At 41.5% G+C, this 21,243-nt stretch overlaps 1 protein-coding gene across 2 annotated transcripts in view; it reads left to right on the top strand.

Annotated features, from left to right (window-relative positions):
• Positions 1–11,932: 11,932 nt before the first annotated feature.
• The window catches only part of ARHGEF6 (Rac/Cdc42 guanine nucleotide exchange factor 6), a gene marked incomplete at its 5' end in the record, with an annotated part of 119,064 nt that continues 109,753 nt past the window's right edge, over positions 11,933–21,243 (top strand). For both annotated transcript variants that reach the window (XM_082865278.1, XM_082865277.1), the window contains 2 exons: positions 11,933–12,097; positions 13,445–13,528. In XM_082865278.1, coding sequence (XP_082721404.1) covers positions 11,933–12,097; positions 13,445–13,528 — 249 coding nt within the window. The remainder of the gene's footprint in view (positions 12,098–13,444; positions 13,529–21,243) is intronic.

Genomic DNA, 21,243 nt, shown 5'->3' with positions numbered 1-21,243 from the left:
GAAGTCCCTTAATGAAAAATTTAAATGATCAGTTTCCTGAGTTAAGCTGCTCCCTAGGCTTAGAATGGGAAAGAACTCATAAAGAACTACAAAGTAATAGTCAATAGTTAATCATTTGAAAGCATAAGCAATAAAGTCTTCATAACAATTTGTAAAATTAATGTATGAGTAAAAAGTGTGTTTTTTTGTGTAAATCAAGAATCTGATTTAGGGACTTCCCTGGTGGCACAGTGGTTAAGAATCTGCCTGCCAATGCAGGGGACACAGGTTCGAGCTCTGGTCCGGGAAGATCCCACATGCTATGGAGAAACTAAGTCCACGAGCTGCAGCTACTGAGCCCACATGCCACAACTACTGAAGCCCATGTGCCTAGAGCCCATGCTCTGCAACAAGAGTAGCCACCGCAATGAAAGCCCGCACACAGCAACGAAGAGTAGCCCCCTGCTCACCACAACTAGCGAAAGTCTGCGTGCAGCAAACAAAGATCCAATGCAGAAAAAAAAAATCTGATTTAACTCTTCACTATAGGTATGATATATTCAAAGATTATTTCCTGGGAATTCCCTGGTTGTCCAGTGGTTAGGACTCCTTGCTTTCACTCCTGAGGGCCTGGGTTCAATCCCTGGTTGGGGAGCTAAGATCCTGCAAGCCTCGTGGTGCAGCCAAAAAAAAAAACATGTATGTAATAGGTTGTATCTGCCTGGCCATACAAAATGGTGAGATTGCTTTCAGTCTTTGCGATCTCTTAATAGATTACCTGCGATCCACACCACATTCTGGTTTAATGCTTATTCAGTAACAAAAATGGTTTTCTTTCTCTACTACCATTGTGGAAGGGATTTCTGAGTTTGGAGAGATTTTGTTTTTAATCCTATTTCTCCAACTTAGGCAAAATTGTGCCCTCCTCACCAAGATGCCCATGTGCTAATCCCTGAAATTTGTGAATGTTACCTTACATGGCAAAAGGTACTTTGCAGATGGGATTAAGGGTATGAACATTGAGATGGGGAGATTAGCCTGGATTATCCAGGTGAGCCCAATCTAATCACATGGTTCTTAAACAATGGAAGAGGGAGGCATACAAGTGGGTCAGAGAGGTGATATAAAGACAACCAGTTGTTGCTAGCTTTCAAGACAGAGAAGGGGGCCAAAAGCCAGGGAATGGTGTTCAGGCTCTTATAACAAAATGCCATGGATTGGGTAGTTTAAGAACAACAGAAATTTATTTCTCACAGTTCTGGAGGCTGGAAAGTCCAAGATCAAGTTGCCAGCATGGTTGGGTGAAGACCCTCTTCCTGGTTCATAGCTGCCGCCTTCACACTGTCTTCACATGGTGGAAGGGACTAGGAGCCTCCTTTATAATCCTGGGAATTCCCTGGCGGTCCAGTGCTTAGGACTCGGCACTTTCACTGCCATGGCCTGGGTTCAAACCCTGGTTGGGGAGCTAAGATCCTGCAAGCCTTGCAGTGCAACAAAACAAACAAACAAACAAAAAATGACACACTAATCCCATTTATGAGGGGTGAAGTCTCATGAACTAAGTACCTCCCAAAAGCCTGATCTCCTAATACCATCATCCTTGGAGGGTTAGGATTTCAACAGATGAATTTTGGGGGTTGGACACAGACATTCAGACAATAGCAGTTGGTGACCTCTAAACGCTGGAAAAGGCAAGGAAATGGATTCTCCCCTAGCACGTAGAAAGGAGCACAGCCTTACTGACACCTTGATTTTAGTCCAGTGAGACTCATGTTGAACTTCTGACGTACAGAACTGTAAGACAGCAAATTTGTGTTGTTTGAAGCCATTAAATTGTAACAATAATAAACTAAGGCTTCCAGTCTGAGGCAGTTGCTGCTGCAAAGCCGACTACGGCAACTCAGGAAGCCACACTGGGAAGCCAGTCGGAGGAGAGCAATGCTTTGGACCGGCCATCAGCTTATGATGTAAGGGATTACATGTTGCAGAGACCGAGCCAGGAGGCCAACAGTGAGGCTTTTAGTTCTGAGGAACCCTTTCCTATTCCTTCCTCTTCAGATGTGGATCCAGCTGTGTGGCTGACAGGGTCTTGGTGCTCGGCCGGGTGTCAGGCCGGCGCCTCTGAGGTGGGAGAGCCGAGTTCAGGACATTGGACCACCAGAGACCTCCTGGCTCCATGTAATATCAGTCAGGGAAAGCTCTCCCAGAGATCTCCATCTCAACAGCAAGACCCAGCTCCTCTCAACAACAAGGAAGCTACAGTGCAGGACACCCTATGCCAAACAACTAGCAAGACAGGAGCACAACCCCACCCATTAGCACAGAGGCTGCCTAAAATCATAGTAAGTTCACAGACACCCCAAAACACAACACCGGATGCGGTCCTGCCCACCAGAAAGACAAGATCCAGCCTCATCCACCAGAACTCCACCAGGGAGCCTGCACAACCCACTGAACCACCCTTACCCACTGACGGCAGACGCCAAAAGCAACAGGAACTACGAACCTGCAGCCTGCTAAAAGGAGACCCCAAACACAGTAAGATAAGCAAAACGAGAATACAGAGAAATACACAGCAGATGAAGGAGCAAGGTAAAAACCCACCAGACCTAACAAACGAAGAGGAAATAGGCAGTCTACCTGAAAACGAATTCAGAGTAATGATAGTAAAGATGATCCCAAATCTTGGAAATAGGATGGAGAAAATACAAGAAACGTTTAACAAGGACCTAGAAGAACTAAAAAGCAAACAAGCAACGATGAACAACACAATAAATGAAATCAAAAATTCTCTAGAAGGAATCAATAGCAGAATTACTGAGGCAGAAGAATGAATAAGTGACCTGAAAGATAAAATAGTAGAAATAACTACTGCTGAGTTATATGGCAAGTGCATGTTTAGTTTTTTTAGAAACTAAAAACTACAAACTACTTTTCCAGAGTGGCTGTAACACTTTACATTCCCACTAGCGATGTAGGAGTGATCCAGTTTCTCTGCATCCTTAGCAGCATTTGGTGTTGTCACTGTTTTTTATTTTAGGTCTTCTGATATGTGTGTAGTGAGATCTCACTGTGGTTTTAATTTGCGTTTCCCTAGTAGCTAGTGATATTGAACATCTTTTCATGTGCTTATTTGCCATCCACATATCCTGTTTCATGAACTATCTGTGCATGTCTTTTGCCCATTTTCTGTTGGATTGTTTATTTTTTACTGTTGAATTTTGATAGTTTAAAAATGTATTCTAGATAGTAGATCTTTATAAGATCTGTGGTTTACAATAGTGTCTCCCAGTCTGTAGCTTGTCTTTTCATCCTCTTCAAATGGGCTTTCAAAGAGCAAATGTCCTTAATTTTATTTATTTATTTATTATTTACTTTTGGCTGTGTTGGGTCTTTGTTGCTGCGCGCTGGCTTTCTCTAGTTGCGGTGAGCGGGATTACTCTTTGCTGTGGTGCGTGGGCCTCTCATTGCAGTGGCTACTCTTGTTGCGGAGCACGGGCTCTAGGTGCGCGGGCTTCAGTAGTTGTGGCATGTGGGCTCAGTAGCTGTGGCTTGTGGGCTCCAGAGCGCAGCCTCAGTAGTTGTGTTGCACAGGCTTAGGTGCTCCATGGCATGTGGGATCTTCCCGGACCAGGGCTTGAACCTGTGTCCCCTGTATTGGCAGGTCGATTCTTAACCACTGTGCCACCTGGGAGTCCCCAAAGTTCTTAATTTTGATGAGGCCTAATTTCTTAATTTTTTTTTGTTGTTGTTTTGTAGATTGTGATTTTATTGTCTTCCGAACTTGTCATTATTTCTCTAAGATAAATTTCTAAAGTGACCTTGAGGAAGAACTTTAAGCATGATATAAAAGGTGTACATCATAAAAGGAAAGATTGGTATATTTAATTATATACAAAATTTAAAACTTCTGTATAGTAATTGCTAAGAAATTAATAAAATTTAAAAGGCAAATACTAACTATGAAACAATTTAAAACATATATACTAAAAGGTTAATATCTTTAATATCTAAAAAGCCCTTATAAATTAACAAGAACAAACTATATTAGGTCTCATTTGTTGTATGATGTAGAAGACGTAATTAAAAGTAGACTAAGCCAACTTCTGCTTCTACCCATGAAGGATTATGTGGTATGGACTTGTCCTCCCGGTATAAACAACTAGAAAACTAGTCAGAATATATGAAACAACTCTTTCCAGAAATTGAGACAACAGGCAGCACAGGACTTTGATCCCAAGAGAAGGGAAACAAATGGGGACGAACCCTATGGTCACTCAGATTTTTGCCTAGAAGCAAATTCAGTTCTATGACATGAGTAGGGGCAACTTGATTGCATGCTGCTTTGAAAAAAAAAGCTCTGAAAGACATTTTTAGGGATAAATGGGAAAGTCTTTTTTTTTTAAGTTTTTATTGAATTTATTACAATATTGCTTCTGTTTTTATGTTTTGGTTTTTTGGCCGTGAGGCATGTGGGATCTTAGCTCCCCGACCATGGATCAAACCTGCACCCCCTGCATTAGAAGGTGATGTCTTAACCACTGGACCACCAAGGGAGTCCCGGGGAAGTCTTAATATGAACTGAAAATTGGATGGCGTTAGTGAATTATTGTTAATTTTCTTAATTGTGATAATAGAGCTTTGGTTATGTTGAAAATGTCCTTAATTTGAGGAGAGGCATGCTGAAGTATTTAGGGTGAAGTGATAGGATGTCTGCAACTTATTTGATAGTTTATTTAAAAAATATATAGTTACTGCACCTATATAGGCAAGTGAAATATGGCAGAATGTTACCAGTGATTAAATCTAGATGGTGGGGACAAAGGAGATCATAATATTCCTTCAGTCTTTCAGTATGTTATAAATTTTGCCTAATAAACTGTGTGTGGGAGGGGGGAGTTTCATTTTTCGTCCCCCATCCTGACTTCCTGGCTGGAATGCAGACATGACGGCTAGAGCCCAAACAGTCGTTTTTATTTTTTTTTTGGTTGCTCATCACAATTGCCTTTTTATTTCATTTATTTATTTATTTATTTATTTTTGGCCACAGCTCGAGGCTTGTGGGATGTTACTTCCCCGACCAGGGACTGACCCGGGCCCTCAGCAGTGAGAGTGCGGAGTCCTAACCACTGGACCGCCAGGAAAGTCCCATAATGGCCTTTTTAAAATTAACAGTTTTGTTGAGACATAATTAAGATAGTGTATAATTTACCTATTTAAAGCATACAATTCAATTGCTTTTAGTATATTTACAGAGTTGTGCGACCATCACCAAATCAATTGTAGAATATTTTCTTCACTCCCCCCCCCCACCAAATCCCCCTCATATCCATTGGCAGTCAATCCCTATTTCCCCTCAACTCTCACCCTGGTCCTAGGCAACTGCAGTTCTACTTTCTATCTCTGTGGATTTGCCTATTCTGAACATTTCATATAAGTGAGATCATACAATATATGATATTTTGTGACTGGCTTCTTTAACTTAGCATATGTTTTCTGTAAGGTCGGATCTTAACAAACGGCACCGCGAAACAGAGGAAAGCTTCAAGTGAGCTTTATTAGGGAGCGCTCCCGGGCGAGGCTCACTGGCCCGAGAGAAAGGGGCCAGAGAAGTCGCCCCCGGGCCAGGGTTGGGCAAGATTTTATAGGGGAAGAAGGGAAAGGGGTGTGGTGAATCTGGGAGGGCGCAGGGTATTCCTTATTTGGTGGTCTTTTCGGGTATCCTGGGGGACCGTTAGTCCCGCCCCTCGAAAGGCGGGAAGGCTGGGCCGGGTGCAAAGTCCCCAGGTCAGTTCCTGGAACTGGGTGGTCCGGAAAGTCTCCAGGTCAGTTCCTGGAACTGGGTGGTCCGGAGAGTTTCGGTCTGATGCAACCTGTGAATCAGATCGTGTTCCCCTGCCTCGGGCCAGTTGGCCTTACATCCCGACATTGGTTTAGTGTCCATAGGGTATGACAAACTTTTTTTTTGGGCTGCACCATGTGGCTTGTGGGATCTTAGGTCCCCTACTGGGGAACAAACATGGACCCCTCACACACACCCACCTCCGCAGTGAAAGCATGGAGTCCCAACCACTGGGTGGCCAGGGGATTCCTGGTATGACAAATTTTATGTAATTTTATAATAACAAAAAGACAAACAACCTAGTAAAAAGTGGGCAATAGAAATGAGCAAGATTTCACAGAAGAGGAAATATGTGTGGCCAATCAACATATGAAAAAATGCTCGGGAATTCCCTGCCGGTCCAGTGGTTAGGGCTCTGTGCTGCTTCTGGTCAGGGCACTAAGATCCCCCAAGCTGTGCGGAGTGGCCCACAAAAAAGAAAAGAAAAAATGCTCAACCTTATTAGCAATCATACAAAAGTAAATTTCACACCCACGAAAAGAAAAGAAAATGTAAAAGTCTATAATATGGAGTGTTAGCTATGATATGGAGCCATGGGAGATCATACCCTGCCTTGTGGGAATGCAAATTTGTATAATCATCTTGGAAAACCATGCTTTGAGGATCCCTATGACGCTAAGGATTAATCGTAGTGGGAGTAACTGAATAAACAAGCTGGAAAGACAGTAGCTTGTGGTTAGAAAATGTAGTGTTTGAATTCATGATTCAGGAGGCAGAGAAGTTTACGCGATGATAAAGTACAGGGTGTGACCTTGCAAGTGGTTGGCTAAAGTGGAGGTGTGTTCACCGAAGATGATGACGCATGTTCGTCTGGGTCCAATCAGGACAGAGAAACCACAGGGGAATTTTAAGAGGAAAAGTTTAACATCAAGAATTATTAACGATAATAGGGGATTGGATAATAAGAGATTGGCTAGTGAGAAGTAAAGGGAATTCTAGGAATACCAGATATAATATACAATAGCAGACAATATAAAAACGATATATAATAGTCACTACCCATAGAGCGGTGATAACCCCTCTTTCCGTGTACAGCTGATATCCGGGCCTTGTTAGAGGAGTCGCCTGTGGTGCTGAGTCAGTGGAACTTGCTGGACATCCACCCTCTGGAACTTGCTGAAAATGTGCCTCTCTAGGATGTTTCCCGTTCACAGGGGAGGTGTCTCACTAGAGACACTTTGCTACAGAACCACCCAAGGGTGGTGCCAGGGGAAGCTGCTTCCCGCTGTGCATTGAGGAAGCCAGTGCACAGACGGCAAGCACTAGCAAAGGGGGTGGTCTCGGCAGGAGCCCGTGGGCGGAGCACACAGGACACAGCAATTAAAACCCCTTCTTCCTGCCAGGTCTTTCCACCACCATCTACTGATAAAAGTTCATATCGCACCAGCTGGCAAGGGAAAATATATTGAAAGGCCCCAGATCCATTTTCACAGCATAGAGAGGGGCTGAGAGGTACTATATCAATTACAGGTACAGGAGGTCAAGAAACTGAGTGGTCCTGACGTTGTATTGTTGTTCTTGTGAATATTGAAATGACCCAGGTGTTGGCAGAAATTTTGGTGGAGTGTAAGGTTATAAACCAACTTGTTCCTCCAAGTGTGACCTTGGTCCACCTGCCTCAGAATCAAGGGGATACTTTAATAATATAGATTCCTTTCTCCCATTGTGTATCTTCTGAACTAGAGTATTAGAGAACTGAGCCCCCAAATCTTTTTAACAAGTGCCCCAGGAGATTTAAAATTTTAAAAAATCAATTATGAATATTCCAAATTCAGAAAAGTAAAGAAAGTAATGTAATAGGTTCCACTGTACCCAAAAATCACTTTAAACAAATGTTAACATTTGCCTTATTTCCTGTAGGTCTTTTTTTTTTTTTTGCATTATGCGGGCCTCTCACTGTTGTGGCCTCTCCTGTTGCGGAGTATAGGCTCCGGACGCGCAGGCTCAGCGGCCATGGCTCACGGGCCCAGTCACTCAGCGGCACGTGGGATCTTCCCGGACCGAGGCACGAATCCGTGTCCCCTGCATCGGCAGGCGGACTCTCAACCACTGCGCCACCAGGGAAGCCCGGTCTTTTTATTTTTAATATAATATTAGCGATTTTGGCTCAGGTTCCACTGTCATGCCTTTCTCCTCCCTCCCTCGCAAGAGGTGATTATTTTTGTACATTGTCGTTTGTAAATCATGGTTTTAGGTGGTGGAGAGGCTTAGAGAGTTTTTGAGCAGGAATATTACACTATTAAACAGGCGCTTTGGAAAATCAACCAAAGTGTGCTCTGCCAGAGAATTCATTAGGATGAGAGGATGGAGGTGGGAAAACCAATGAGGAGGCAGGTTCAGTGGCCCAGGGTGTGTGGTACTAAGGATCTGAAATAGAACCACAGACCTTTGCTCTTTTTAAAAAATATGCTCATAATTTATGTTCTACTTTATTTTGGGTGATAGCTATGTATAATTTTAACCTGAAAAAATCTGCAAAAAATACAGTTTGCAAAATAGAGCACATACTGGTCACTTTTTTTTTTTTTAATTTTGGCTGCGTTGGGTCTTCGTTGCTGCACGTGGGCTTTCTCTAGTTGCAGCGAGCGGGGGCTACTCTTCGTTGCGGTGGGCGGGCTTCTCATTGCGGTGGCTTCTCGTTGCGGAGCGTGGGCTCTAGGCGCGTGGGCTTCAGTAGTTGTGGTGTGTGGGCTCAGTAGTTGTGGCTCACGGGCTGAGTTGCTCCGTGGCGTGTGGGATCTTCCCGAACCAGGGATCGAACACGTGCCCCCTGCATTGGCAGGCGGATTCTTAACCACTGCACCACCAGGGAAATCCCCATACTGGTCACCGTTTTTTTTTTTTTTTTTTTGCGGTACGCGGGCCTCTCACTGTTGTGGCCTCTCCCGTTGCGGAGCACAGGCTCCGGACGCGCAGGCTCAGCGGCCATGGCTCACGGGCCCAGCCACTCCGTGGCATGTGGGATCTTCCTGGACTGGGGCACGAACCCGTGTCCCCTGCATCGGCAAGTGGACTCTCAACCACTGCGCCACCAGGGAAGCCCATACTGGTCACCTTTTAACCAATCTGGGCAATATTACTGGAATACAATACCAAGATTATAGAAATTCAAAATTACAGTCCAGTTCATAAAACTTGGACTTAAAACATCTTTTCAGAAAGTTCAATGTCTACATTTTAAGGTTACTATGAAATCGATTTCATATTTGGTATTATGTTGTGTGCTTAGGTAAAACGTTTGATAGATTTCTGTATAGCAGGAGGAGAGCAGGTAATGCTGCTCATCAAAATGGATAGACTCTAATATTCATACAATGGAAGAGAAAACTTAGGCTTCTTATTGAATTAAATGAGCCACGGATGCAATTTCATGCAAGTCCAGGATACATTTATTCCACCTTTACTTCTGCCATTCTCTTCTTCCAATCTTGACAAGATAACTTTTGCATAGTATTTTATTTTACTTTATTTTTTCACACTCTTGTGTAAAGCCTGTGCTTTGTGCCACTGTGATCTCCAGTCTTTCAACCCCCCACTCTGTTCCCCCAGTTCATCAACTCCTTTCCATTTCCCTGTGTTCCATGGTTAGTCATTTCACCCGTATGCTTGCTACTGTCCTGGAATGCCTTGCTTTCTTGACATTTGACCATACCAACCCTAACTTCCAATCTTTATACTAGTAGAACTGTTTCTTCTGCCTTGAGGAGGTGGAGTTGCCTTTCTGATTATTATTTACAGTAATTTACTATAGCCAGTGTCTAAAATGAGGCAGATTTTCACCCTGATGACCCCAGTGGGCTCAAGCCTATTTTGGACTGGACTGGGTTCCTGAAATTACTCAGGTTTTGTTCTTCACCAAAAAATGTAAGTGATACCTCAATAATACTGCCAGATTTGTTTGTCTATAGAGTACAATTTTGATGAGCAGTCATGAAAACTGGCCAAATGACATATCAAAATATGTTTAAGCAGGTCAGATTTAAGAATTTTATTGATCAACACATGGATTTTGGGTTTATTTCCATTACATAGATTGGGTCATTGGTCAAAAGTCAATTATAACTTCTGATTGACTATACCTATTTTGTTCATAAATATAATTATATCAAACCAAATATTTGGAGGTCAAATCTTTCTTGTAGAACTATTGATAGACACAACAACATGAATAAATCTCAAAGTGATGATGTTAAGTGCAAGAAGCCAGACAAAAGAAAGTTCTATATAAGGTTCTAGAAAATGCAAACTAAGCTATAGGGATTGAAAGGGGATTGTTCGTTGTCTGGGATTTTGGGGGAAGGGGGGGAAGATGGGGTTGAAAGGGCACAAGAACACTCTTTGGGGATGATGGAAAGATTTATCTGAATTGTGTGTGTGTGTGTGATTGTATCACGGGATGTATACATATGTCAAAATTCATTAAATCATACAACTTAAATATGTGCAATTCATTATGTCAATTATATCTCAGTAAAAGTATAAAAATCATTAGCAAGGAAAACACGTTTGTTTTAAGCCATTAAAACATCTACTGTGTACCAGGCACTCTGCTGGGGACAGTGTTCATTAAGGCAGACAAGACCCCTCCTCTAGGGGAGGGTACATTCTGGTGGAGGAGACAGATCGACAAGTGATAATAGTAAAGTCTGGTAAGTGTTACTACAGGGTAAGAAGGGGAAGCCTTGAAAATAGGCAGCAGGATTATCTAAGCTGGTTATTTGGTAGTAGATGCCTAAAACTGTGTTGAAAAGATTCTGAAGCTTAGCAGGATCCCATGCACTAGGAGAGGGTGGTAATGCTGAGTACCACGCATTTGCCCAGATGAGGCTATACTGTTGGCCTTATCATGCATTTCCCAATAATATGACTATTTTAACTGGTTATGAAGATGTTTAAGAATAGTTCAGATCTCTTGTTATAGACCAGTTTTTTCTCAGAGCAGGATTTTTAAGGCAGTGTTTCTTGTTGGGGAAACATCAACTTTCTAGACTGTAGTGTAGACAGAGGACAAGTGTTCTTTTGTTCTCAAAAGCTCTGTTTTCAAGTGCTTTTTACCCGTTGATGTGACTGTGTCTGAGCCTTTGCTAAGGGTACTGCAGCTGGATTGTGTAGTGGAGCCAGGTCCAGAAAAAGAATCACTCAAGAATGCAAGTAAACAGGATGTCAGATGTTATCCTTAGTCTATTTCCCTCAACATAGCTTTTTGGCTGCAAAGTAAAATGCCATTCTTCTAGCTTGTGCTTATACACAGTGATGGCTGACGGCAGGCACAGTCTTCCTCTGCTTGGCATGTTGTCACTGTGCCACTCAACATGTTTTGCAAGGCATGATTGTGACATATCATCTCGGTGAGACAGTGTGAGGACATGTGGCCATTTCTTGGAAGAATTTCCCAGCCTACCTTCTTTGAGCCCTGTTGTGCCAGCACAGCTCCCCACGAGGCTCAGATCTGTCTGAGCTAAGAGCCAGTTGGCATCTTCCTCTTGACAGAAACCAGATTTTCACTGGGGCTAGACTATATATTGACAGCTTCTTCCCAGACTGGCCCATGAGTATCTCATTTCTAAGGTCCCCTGAAGTGCTGGCTCACCTCTGTTTTCCCAGAGCACTCGCTTCCTTCTCTCTCCTCCCTCCCCGGCAGCCTCCTCACTTCCTTCCTTTACAGCTCCTTGCACCCGTTGTTTTTTTTTGTGTGTGTGTGTGTGTGTGTGTGTGTGTGTGTGTGTGTGTGTGTGTATGTATTTCTTCTTCTTCTTTTTTAATCCCAATGAATTTGTTTTGCAGATTTTGAAAAAGAAACCCAGTGTTATCCAGGACTCTTTTCCCCCCATTCATTCTATTTCCACATGTCTGAGTGTGAGCTCTGTGGTTTTCAAATCCCATAATTGGAGTGGCTTCCACCGTTGTCTAAGAAAAGTTCTTTTAGAGCTTTGCGCTGCAAGCACGAGAAGAGAACTCATAAAAAGGAAGACAACAGCAGATGCAATCGCGGATGTGGCTTAGTCCTTGCAGCTGCCCCAGAGAGCTGTTCGGAGTGTACAGTCCTCAGTAATGAATCCAGAAGAACGCATCGTGACATGGCTTATATCTTTGGGAGTATTAGATTCCCCCAAAAAGACCATCTGTGATCCGGAGGAGTTCTTGAAGTCCTCGCTGAAAAATGGGGTAGTGCTATGCAAACTGATCAACAGACTTAGGCCTGGCTCTGTAGAAAAGGTAAGGGAAATTTGCAGTATCTTTGGGGTTGCTTACCACAAGAGAGCAGCAATAATGTCACTCTGGAGATTTTCGATTGCCTGGGTCACGGGACGCTCCTACTTTAATCTCTTTCTAAGACTTCGACTTTCTTTCTGTTTTTGTAGTTGGAAAAAGTCGGAAAATGAAATGTTATCCTTTAGTAATTGGCCACCGAAGATTAGTACAGTAAAAACCTGTTACACCACTGGTGCGAGGGACAAGGAGAACACCCATGTCACGAGCTTGCTCTGTCATAGAGATGCATGTTATACCTCCCTGTGTACTGAGGACATGTTTTGAACTTGGGGTGCATGTGAGTCTGAGGAAAAATGGGATGATTTATAAGAGATACAGATGGTGTTTATTGATGATATGACTAAATTCAGTGTAGATTTTCTTCACAAAGAAATAAAATATCCATTGAAAGAAAGAAAGGCTATTTAGCAACCAGGAGAAATAATCCAAAATGTTACAACACATTCTGTTAAAACAATAGAAACCAAATATATGTTTCAAATGCAACGTGTGTTCAAAGTGAAACTAACCTTACTCTCTTTTAAAAATCCAAAATTGTGAATGTTGGAAACCCATGGTCACGAGGATGTGATTTAAAAAGTGGGCACTGGGACTTCCCTGGTGGTCCAGCGGTTAAGACTCCACGCTCCCAATGCAGGGGGCCTGGGTTCAATCCCTGGTCGGGGAACCAGATCCCACATGCCGTAACTAAAGATTCCTCATGCCGCAGCTAAGACCTGACGCGGCCAACAAACAAAACAAAAACAAAGTGGGCACTTTAAGTAAGTTTAAAGGTGGAGCCCTACTATTATTTTCTTACGGTCAGCAGGGAATGTGATGCTGAGTACAATTCGTTTGCTTGTAATTTCTCAAACTTGAAAACCAGTGATAAAATGGTGGGAAAATGTTGAGAAATGTGATCAAATGTGGAGAACAGTGAAGGGGAAAATATACTTTTTAATAAATTATCATGAGGAGGAGGGAGGGTGGTAATAGGTTGAAAGCAGGAACCAGGATCAGAAAACTTTCAGGGTCTCTCTCATTTGCTATTACTACACTTTGGCAGAAAGCATGAGAAAAAGTTTGTAAGTAGAGACGGCTTGGGACTAAGGGTTTCTTGACATTTGAAACAAGACCGACCGTTTAGATTTTTGCATCACTTCCTTCAGTGGTTAATTTCTCTTCCTGGATTGACAGCAATGTTGGCCCTGCCTTAAAAAGCCTACCTTATCTACTTATCAGTGAGCAATGCAATGATGTGACCCACATGTGATGACAGTCTCCAAGTGACATTTGACTCTGTTTCCCTAGTACTGTCTGGAGCCCCAAACTGAAGCTGACTGCACCAACAACATCAATGACTTCCTGAAAGGATGTGCAGCCCTTCAAGTGGAGGTAAGCCCACCCAGGTTGCCTTCCTCGTGGTCATCGTTTTTCACTCTGCTAATGAAGATGGTGTTGTAGTAAAAGTACTTGGTTTATTTTCACTGTGAAACAGAGGAAGCATTTTATGGAAACCATGATTAAGATTGGTGGTCCCCAGTCGTGGCTTGCTAGTTTGTCTTTTCCAGAAACCAATTCCAAAACAAAACAAAATAAAAATTCAAAATATGTACCTTCTGGACTTCCCTGGTGGTCCAGTTGTTGAGACTCTGCGCTTCCCCTGCAGGGTGAAAGGGTTCGATCCTTGGTCAGGGAACTAATATCCTGCATGCCACCAAAAAAAAAAAAAAAAAAAAAGAAAAGAAAAAGAGAGCAAAATATGGTACCTTTTATCCTACTGTATAGCACAGAGGACTATATTCCATATCCTGTGATAAACCATAATGGAAAAGAACATGAAAAAGAATGTATGGATATGTATAACTGAATCACTTTGCTGTACAGCAGAAATTAACACAACATTGTAAAGCAACTATACTTCAATTAAAAACAAAACAAAAAACAAAACCAAAATATGGTACCTTTAAAAAATAGCACCCAAGCCCTGAAAGCAGGCTTCTGGTGCCAGAGCTTGTATGGTGTGAGTCCCTACTTAAGTGGAGCCCAAAGCAGGCCACTGGCTGCTGCAGAGGGTTACTGTAATCCTCCTGAGTTGGGAAGAGTGGAAAACTTATTGTCACTTTTTCCCACTAACACTTTAGAACAGAGGCCTTGAAAGAACCTGGCCCTGAGGTAGAAATTGTAAATTAAATTACGTTGCATTCTTTCATGTTATGTGGATCCTTACAGTAAGTATAGGGGGTGTTGCTGAAAAGGAGGTGATACTTTCGCCTGTGTGTCAAATTATTTAATGTCTCTGTGCCTCAGTGTTTCTATCTGTAAAATGGACACAATAATAGCTACCTTATGGGTTTGTGGTAAGGATCAAATGAGATACTGCATAATACTTTAGAGCTAAGACCTCCAACCTCCAAAGATCTATGAAGTAATGTATGTAGAATGCTCAGCACAGGATCAAGGACATAAGAAGTGTAGATGTGCCTTAGTAGTATTACTTGTGGAGAAGTATTAGTAGTGGTTTGAGCCTGGATTCGGACATTAGACTGCTCAGGTTCAAATCTCAGTTTTCTCCCACTAGTAGGTTTATGACGTTGGGCATATTACTTTACTGTGCCTCTCTGCCTCAGTCTCCCCACCTGTAAAATGGGAAGAATAGCAGCTCCTGTCTCATAGGATTGGTGTGAGATTTCAGTGAATCTGTGTCCCGGAAGAGTGCGTGTTACATAGTAAGTCTTCTCCAAGTGTTAGCTATTAGTAGTAGTAGTACAAGTACCTTTGCCCCATTTAAATTTTGCTTCCTTCAGAATTTTTCCTAAAGTTAGCCATAGCATCAAGCTATGCTTGTCTCTGAATATTTTATTCCAGATTTCCCTATTGCCAAATTTTAGCACTCTGTGTGTGTGTGTGTGTTTGTGCATGGGCACATGAGTGTGTATGGCTTTTGAGGTAGGTGTAACCTACTCTATATCCCTTATGGAATCATGTCTGCTATGAGCAGATCATGGTATTTTCTTTTTTATTTGATAAATAAAAACATGGTGAGGTTGCCAGTGATTTATGCACTCTGAAGCTGTCAGAAGGTATACCGAGCTTATTTGTGGTTCTAAGAATACTAGATGATACAGAAACACCTCCTGGGGGACTTCCCAGGTGGCGCAGTGGTTAAGAATCCGCCTGCAAATGCAGGGGACACGGGTTCGAGCCCTGGTCCAGGAAGACCCCACATGCCGTGGAGAAACTAAGCCCGTGCTCCACAACTACTGAGCCTGCGCTCTGGAGCCCGCGAGCGACAACTACTGAGCCCGTGAGCCGCAACTACTGAAGCCCGTGCGCCTAGAGCCCATGCTCCGCAACAAGAGAAGCCACTGCAATGAGAAGCCCGCGCACTGCAATGAAGAGTAGCCCCCGCTCTCTGCAACTAGAGAAAGCCTGTGCGTAGCAACGAAGACCCAACACAGTCAAAAATAAATAAATAAATAAATTTAAAAAAAAGGAAAAAAGGAACACCTCCTGGGTCTGGCATTGTTGGAGAATGAGTCATTTCACATAAGTGAATTTTTCTGATAACTAATGCTTACTCCATTAATTTTTAGCCACTTTGGATACAAATCTTTCTAAAAAAGTATAACATAATTTTCATTTCTTACATGAAAGGCACCAGGCATATTTTGATTTCTTTTTGATAATTCAGGCTGGCCTGAGCATCAGATGAATATTGTAAGGAGGCAATATCTGGCATCATGGTTAAGCACGTACCTTCTCTAGTTGGACAGACTTGGGTCAGAGTCTTGACTCTGACTGTGTGACTCTGGGAAAAGTTACTTGGCCTCTCTCTGCTCCAGTTTCCTCATCTGTGTAATGGAGACATTAGTAATATCTACTGCATAGGATTGTTTTAAAGATCAAATGAAATAATGCACTTAGAACACACTTCATATGTCACTGCACATAAGACACGCATAATTGCTGCTCACACTCTTATTACTAGGTAGTTTTGTACACAAAATTATGCCTGTAAAAAAAAAAAGCAAAATTATGTCTGTAAGGGGTGTATAGCAGCCATACCAAGGCACTCCTAGAACCCCGAGGGAAGCCTAATAAAATCAGCACATAAGGAATGAGACTGAAAGCAAAGCTGGGGTGTACTCAAGCAGCCAAGAATACTGACCATCCAGTCTCAAGCTCCCAAGTAGCTAGGGAGACAGACATCAACATAAATATTTGCAAACTTAAAAAAATTAATTATTTAAAAATTGAATATATTTGACATACAACATGGTGTAAATTTAAGGTGTACAATGTGTTACTTTGATAGATTTATATATTGTAATATAACTGCCGTTGTAGCTCACATCACCTAAGTATAGTACAATATTGTTCTCTGTGTTCACTACAGCGGGCATTAGAGCACTACGGCATATTTGCTACTCCTTGCAAGTTGGTACCCTTAAACAACGTCACTTTTCATACCCTACCCCCACCCCTTGGTAGCCACCATTTGACTCTCTGTTTTTTTATGTTTGACTTTTTTAGATTCCACATATAAGTGAGACCATACAGTATTTTTCTTTCTCTATTTGACTTATCTCACTTAGCATAATGTGCTCCAGTTCCATCCCTATTGTCGCAAATGGCAGAATGTCCTCCTTTCTCATGGCTGAATAACAGTCCATTGTGTGTATATGCCACAGCTTTCTTTATCCATTCACCCACTGATGGGTATTTAGATTGTTTCCGTATCTTGTCACTTTAGAGTATCTCTCAGACAGTGCCTAGTATAGGGCGTGCTGAATACTTTTTTGATGACGCTATAAAACTGTTAATGTATGAAAAGCAGGAAGAGCAGGGCTTGATTATTGCCAAGAGCACACTATTATTTATATAAAAAAGAGTGGCAGCTTGAAATGGTCAATTTGGAAATGTAGAAAAATGAAGCTGGAGATGCAGCAGAACACTGACAATTTGAGTGTTGGTTGTGGGGCACAGTGACCACATGAAAGAGCTGTTGCCTTCTGACCCTCTGGGTGGCCAGTTGGCCTCTGCAAGTGACCTCCATCTTGTGTTCTCATATGGCTACAGTGTCCTAGGGTCTCTAGGGGATCACACAGCTAGCAACTGGTCAGGGAAGTCTGCTGAGACACCTGGGAGACAAAGGTATCTCTGAAGCACCTCCCAGACTTTGATAGTTTCTCTTTTTTTTCTAATATTTCCCCTTTTTCTTTTTTTAATTTAATTTAATTTTTAAAAATTATTTTTTATTGAATGAAAAATCCTTTAAATTCTATAGTGCTTTACAAATTTCAAAAGTTTCACACACATGATTTCATATAATCCCATAATAACCCCTTTTTTTCCCCTCTACCCCTATATTGCCCCTCCCACCTTCCCTCTCCCCACAGGTAACCACTAGCTTGTTCTCTATATCTGTGAGTCTGCTTTTTTTTGGTTTTATTCACTAGTTTGTTGTATTTTTTAGATTCCACATATAAGTGATATCATACAGTATTTGTCTTTCTCTGTCTGACTTATTTCACTTAGCGTAATGCCAAGTCCATCCATGTTGCTGCATATGGTAAAATTTTCTTCTTTTTATGGCTGAGTGGTATTCCATTGTGTGTGTGTGTGTGTGTATAATATATCACATATTCTTTATCCATTCATCTGTTGATGGACACTTAGGTTGCTTCCATACCTTGGCAATTGTAAACAATGCTGCTATGAACATTGGGGTGCATGTATCTTTTCGAATTCGTGTTTTTGCTTTTTTTGGCTATATACCCAGGAGTGGAATTGCTGGGTCACATGGTAGTTCTATTTTTAGAGAAACCTCCATACTATTTTCTACATTTCTACAAACCTACAAACCTAATATACAAACCTACAAACCTAACATACACCTAATATACAAACCTAATCTACAAACCTAATATATAATGTTTTCTACATTTTCTACATTTCTACAAAACTCTATTTTTGAGAAACCTCTATACTGTTTTCCACAGTGACTGCACCAATTTATTTATTTGTTTGTTTATTTATTTATTTATTTTAAATGTATTAATTGGCTGCATCGGGTCTTTGTTGCTGCGCATGGGCTTTACTTGCGGTGAGCGGGGGCTACTCTTTGTTGCGGTGCGCAGGTTTCTCATTGCGGTGGCTACTGTTGTTGCGGAGCGTGGGCTCTAGGGCACGTGGACTTCATTAGTTGTGGCACGCAGGCTCAGTAGTCTTGGTGCACGGGCTTAGTTACTCCGCGGCATGTGGGATCTTCCCAGACCAGGGCTCGAACCCGTGTCCCCTGCATTGGCAGGCGGATTCTTAACCACTGCACCATCAGGGAAGCCCTGCACCAATTTATATTCCCACCAACAGTGTAGGAAGGTTCCCTTTTCTCCACAACCTCCCCAACATTTGTTATCTGTGTTCTTTTTCGTGATAGCCATTCTGACAGGTGTGAGGTGATATCTCATTGTGGTTTTTTTTTTTTTTTTTTGCGGTACGTGGGCCTCTCACTGTTGTGGCCTCTCCCGCTGCGGAGCACAGGCTCCGGATGCGCAGGCTCAGCGGCCATGGCTCACAGGCCCAGCCGCTCCGCGGCATGTGGGATCTTCCCGGACCGGGGCACGAAGCCGCATTCCCTGCATTGGCAGGTGGACTCTCAACCTGCCACCAGGGAAGCCCCTCATTGTGGTTTTGATTTGCATTTCCCTGATGATTAGTGCGATGTTGAGCATCTTTTCATGTGCCTGTTGGCCATCTGCATTTCCTCTTTGGAAAAATGTCTATTCAGGTCTTCTGCCTAGTTTTTAATTTGGTTGTCTGTTTTTTCGATTGAGTTGTATGAGCTGTTTATATATGTTGGATATTAACTCCTTATTGGTCATATCATTTGCAGAGATTTTCTCCCATTCAGTAGGTTGTCTTTTCATTTTGTCAATGGTTTCCTTTGCTGTGCAAAAGCTTTTAAGTTTGATTAGGTCCCATTTGTTTATTTTTGTTTTTATTTCCTTTGCTTTAGCAGAAGGATCCAGAAAAATATTGCTGTGATTTATGTCCAAGAGTGTTATGCCTATGTTTTCCTCTAGGAGTGTTATAGTATGCAATCTTTAATCCATTTTGAGTTTATTTTTGTGTATGGTGTTAGAGAATGTGCTAATTTCATTCTTTTACAAGTAGCTGTCCAGTTTTCCCAGCACCACTTATTGAAGAGACTGTCTTTTCTCCATTGTATATTCTTGCCGCCTTTGTCATTGATTAATTGACCATAAGTGTGTGGGTTTTTTTCTGGGCTCTCTATTCTGTTACATTGATCAATGTGTCTGTTTTTGTGCTAGTACCATACTCTTTTGATTACTGTAGCTTTGTAGTATAGTCTGAAGTCAGAGAGCATAATTCCTCCAGCTCTGTTCTTCTTTCTCAAGATTTTTTTGGCTATTTGGGGTCTTTTGTGTTTCCACACAAATTTTAAAATTATTTGTTCTAGTCCTGTAAAAAATGCCATTGGTATTTTGATGACAGTATCTTTTGAAACACGAAGTTTTAAAATTTTGATGAAGTCAAATTCATCTTTTTTTCTTTCGTTGCTTGTGTTTTGGGTATCATAGCTAAGAAAACCATTGCCTGGTGCAAGGTCATGAAGATTTACTCCTACATTTTCTTCTAAGAGTGTTCAAGTTTTGCTCTTACATTTAGTTATTTGATCCATTTTGAGTTAGTTTTTGTGTATGGTGTGAAATAGGTGTCCAAATTCATTCTTTTACATGTGGATATCCAGTTGTCTTAACACCATTTGTTGAAAAGACTATTCTTTCCCCCACTGAATTGCTTAATGTAGCTGTGTAGTAAGTTTTCAAATCAGAAAGCATGAGCCCTCCAACGTTGTTCTTCATTTTCAAAATAATTTTGGCTATTCTGGATCCCTTGTATGCCCATATAGATTTTAGGATAAGTCTGTCCATTTCTGCAAAAAAGCCAGCTGGAATTTTAATAAGGATTGTGTTCAGTCTGTATATTACTTTGGGGAATATTGCCATCTGAACAATATTAAGTCTTCTGATCCATAAACACAGGATGTCTTTCCATTGATTTAGGTCTTTAAAATTTCATTCAACAATGTTTTGTAATTTTCAGTGTACACGCCTTATATCTCCTTGGTCCAATTTATTCCAAAGTATTTTATTCCTTTTGATACTACTACAAATATAATTTTTTTCTTAATTTCATATTTGGGTTGTTCATTGCAAGTGCATAGAAATACAGTTGATTTTTGTATATTGATCTTGTGTCCTTCAACTTTAACTTGTTCATTAGTTCTAATAGTTTATTGGATTCCATGTGATTTTCTTGTACAAAATCATGTCATCTCTGCACAGAGATACTTTTGCTTCTTCCTTTCCAATCTGGATGCCTTTTATTTCATTTTCTTGACTAATATGCCTGGCTGAAACCTTCTATACAGTGTTGAATGGAAGTGATGAGAGTGGACAGCCTAGTCTTGTTTTTGATCTTAGGGGGAAGCTTTCAATTTTTCACCATTAAGCATCATGATAGTTGTGGGTTTTCAATGCTCTTTATCAGGTTGAAGGTGTTCCCTTCTATTCCTAGGTTTTGAGTGTTTTTATCACGAAAGGGTGCCAGATTTTGTCAAATGCTTTTTCTGCATCTGTTAAGATGACCACTGATTTTGTCCTTTATTGTACTGATATGTTGTGTTACACTGATTGATTTTCATCTGTTAAATCAATCTTGCATTCCTGGGATAAATACCAGTGGATCATGTTGTATATGCACATAGAGGTTTGTGCACATCTGTCATTATTCTTGTTGCATCTTTCTTCATAGAAGTGGAATTACTGTGTGAAAATTTGATACTCTCAAATTCCTCTACAAAAATGCTGAAGTTATACTCTTACCAACAGTGTAGAAAGTGCCTTCTTCATGTCCCTGGTGGCCCTGGATATTATTTATCTTCAATGTTTGCTAAAACGTTGGGTGAAAATGGTATTTCATTTATTGCTATAATTTGACTTCCATGATTCCTAGTGAGTTTGGATATCTCTCATGCCTTTAGAGTTCATTTGTATTTCCTTTTCTGCAAAACAAATACA

The sequence above is a fragment of the Leucopleurus acutus genome (genome assembly GCF_964270905.1).
Source record: "Leucopleurus acutus genome assembly, chromosome: X".
Taxonomy (NCBI): domain Eukaryota; kingdom Metazoa; phylum Chordata; class Mammalia; order Artiodactyla; family Delphinidae; genus Leucopleurus; species Leucopleurus acutus.
The sequence above is the reverse complement of the archived record's forward strand: the minus strand, read 5'-3'. Positions and strand labels throughout refer to the sequence as shown.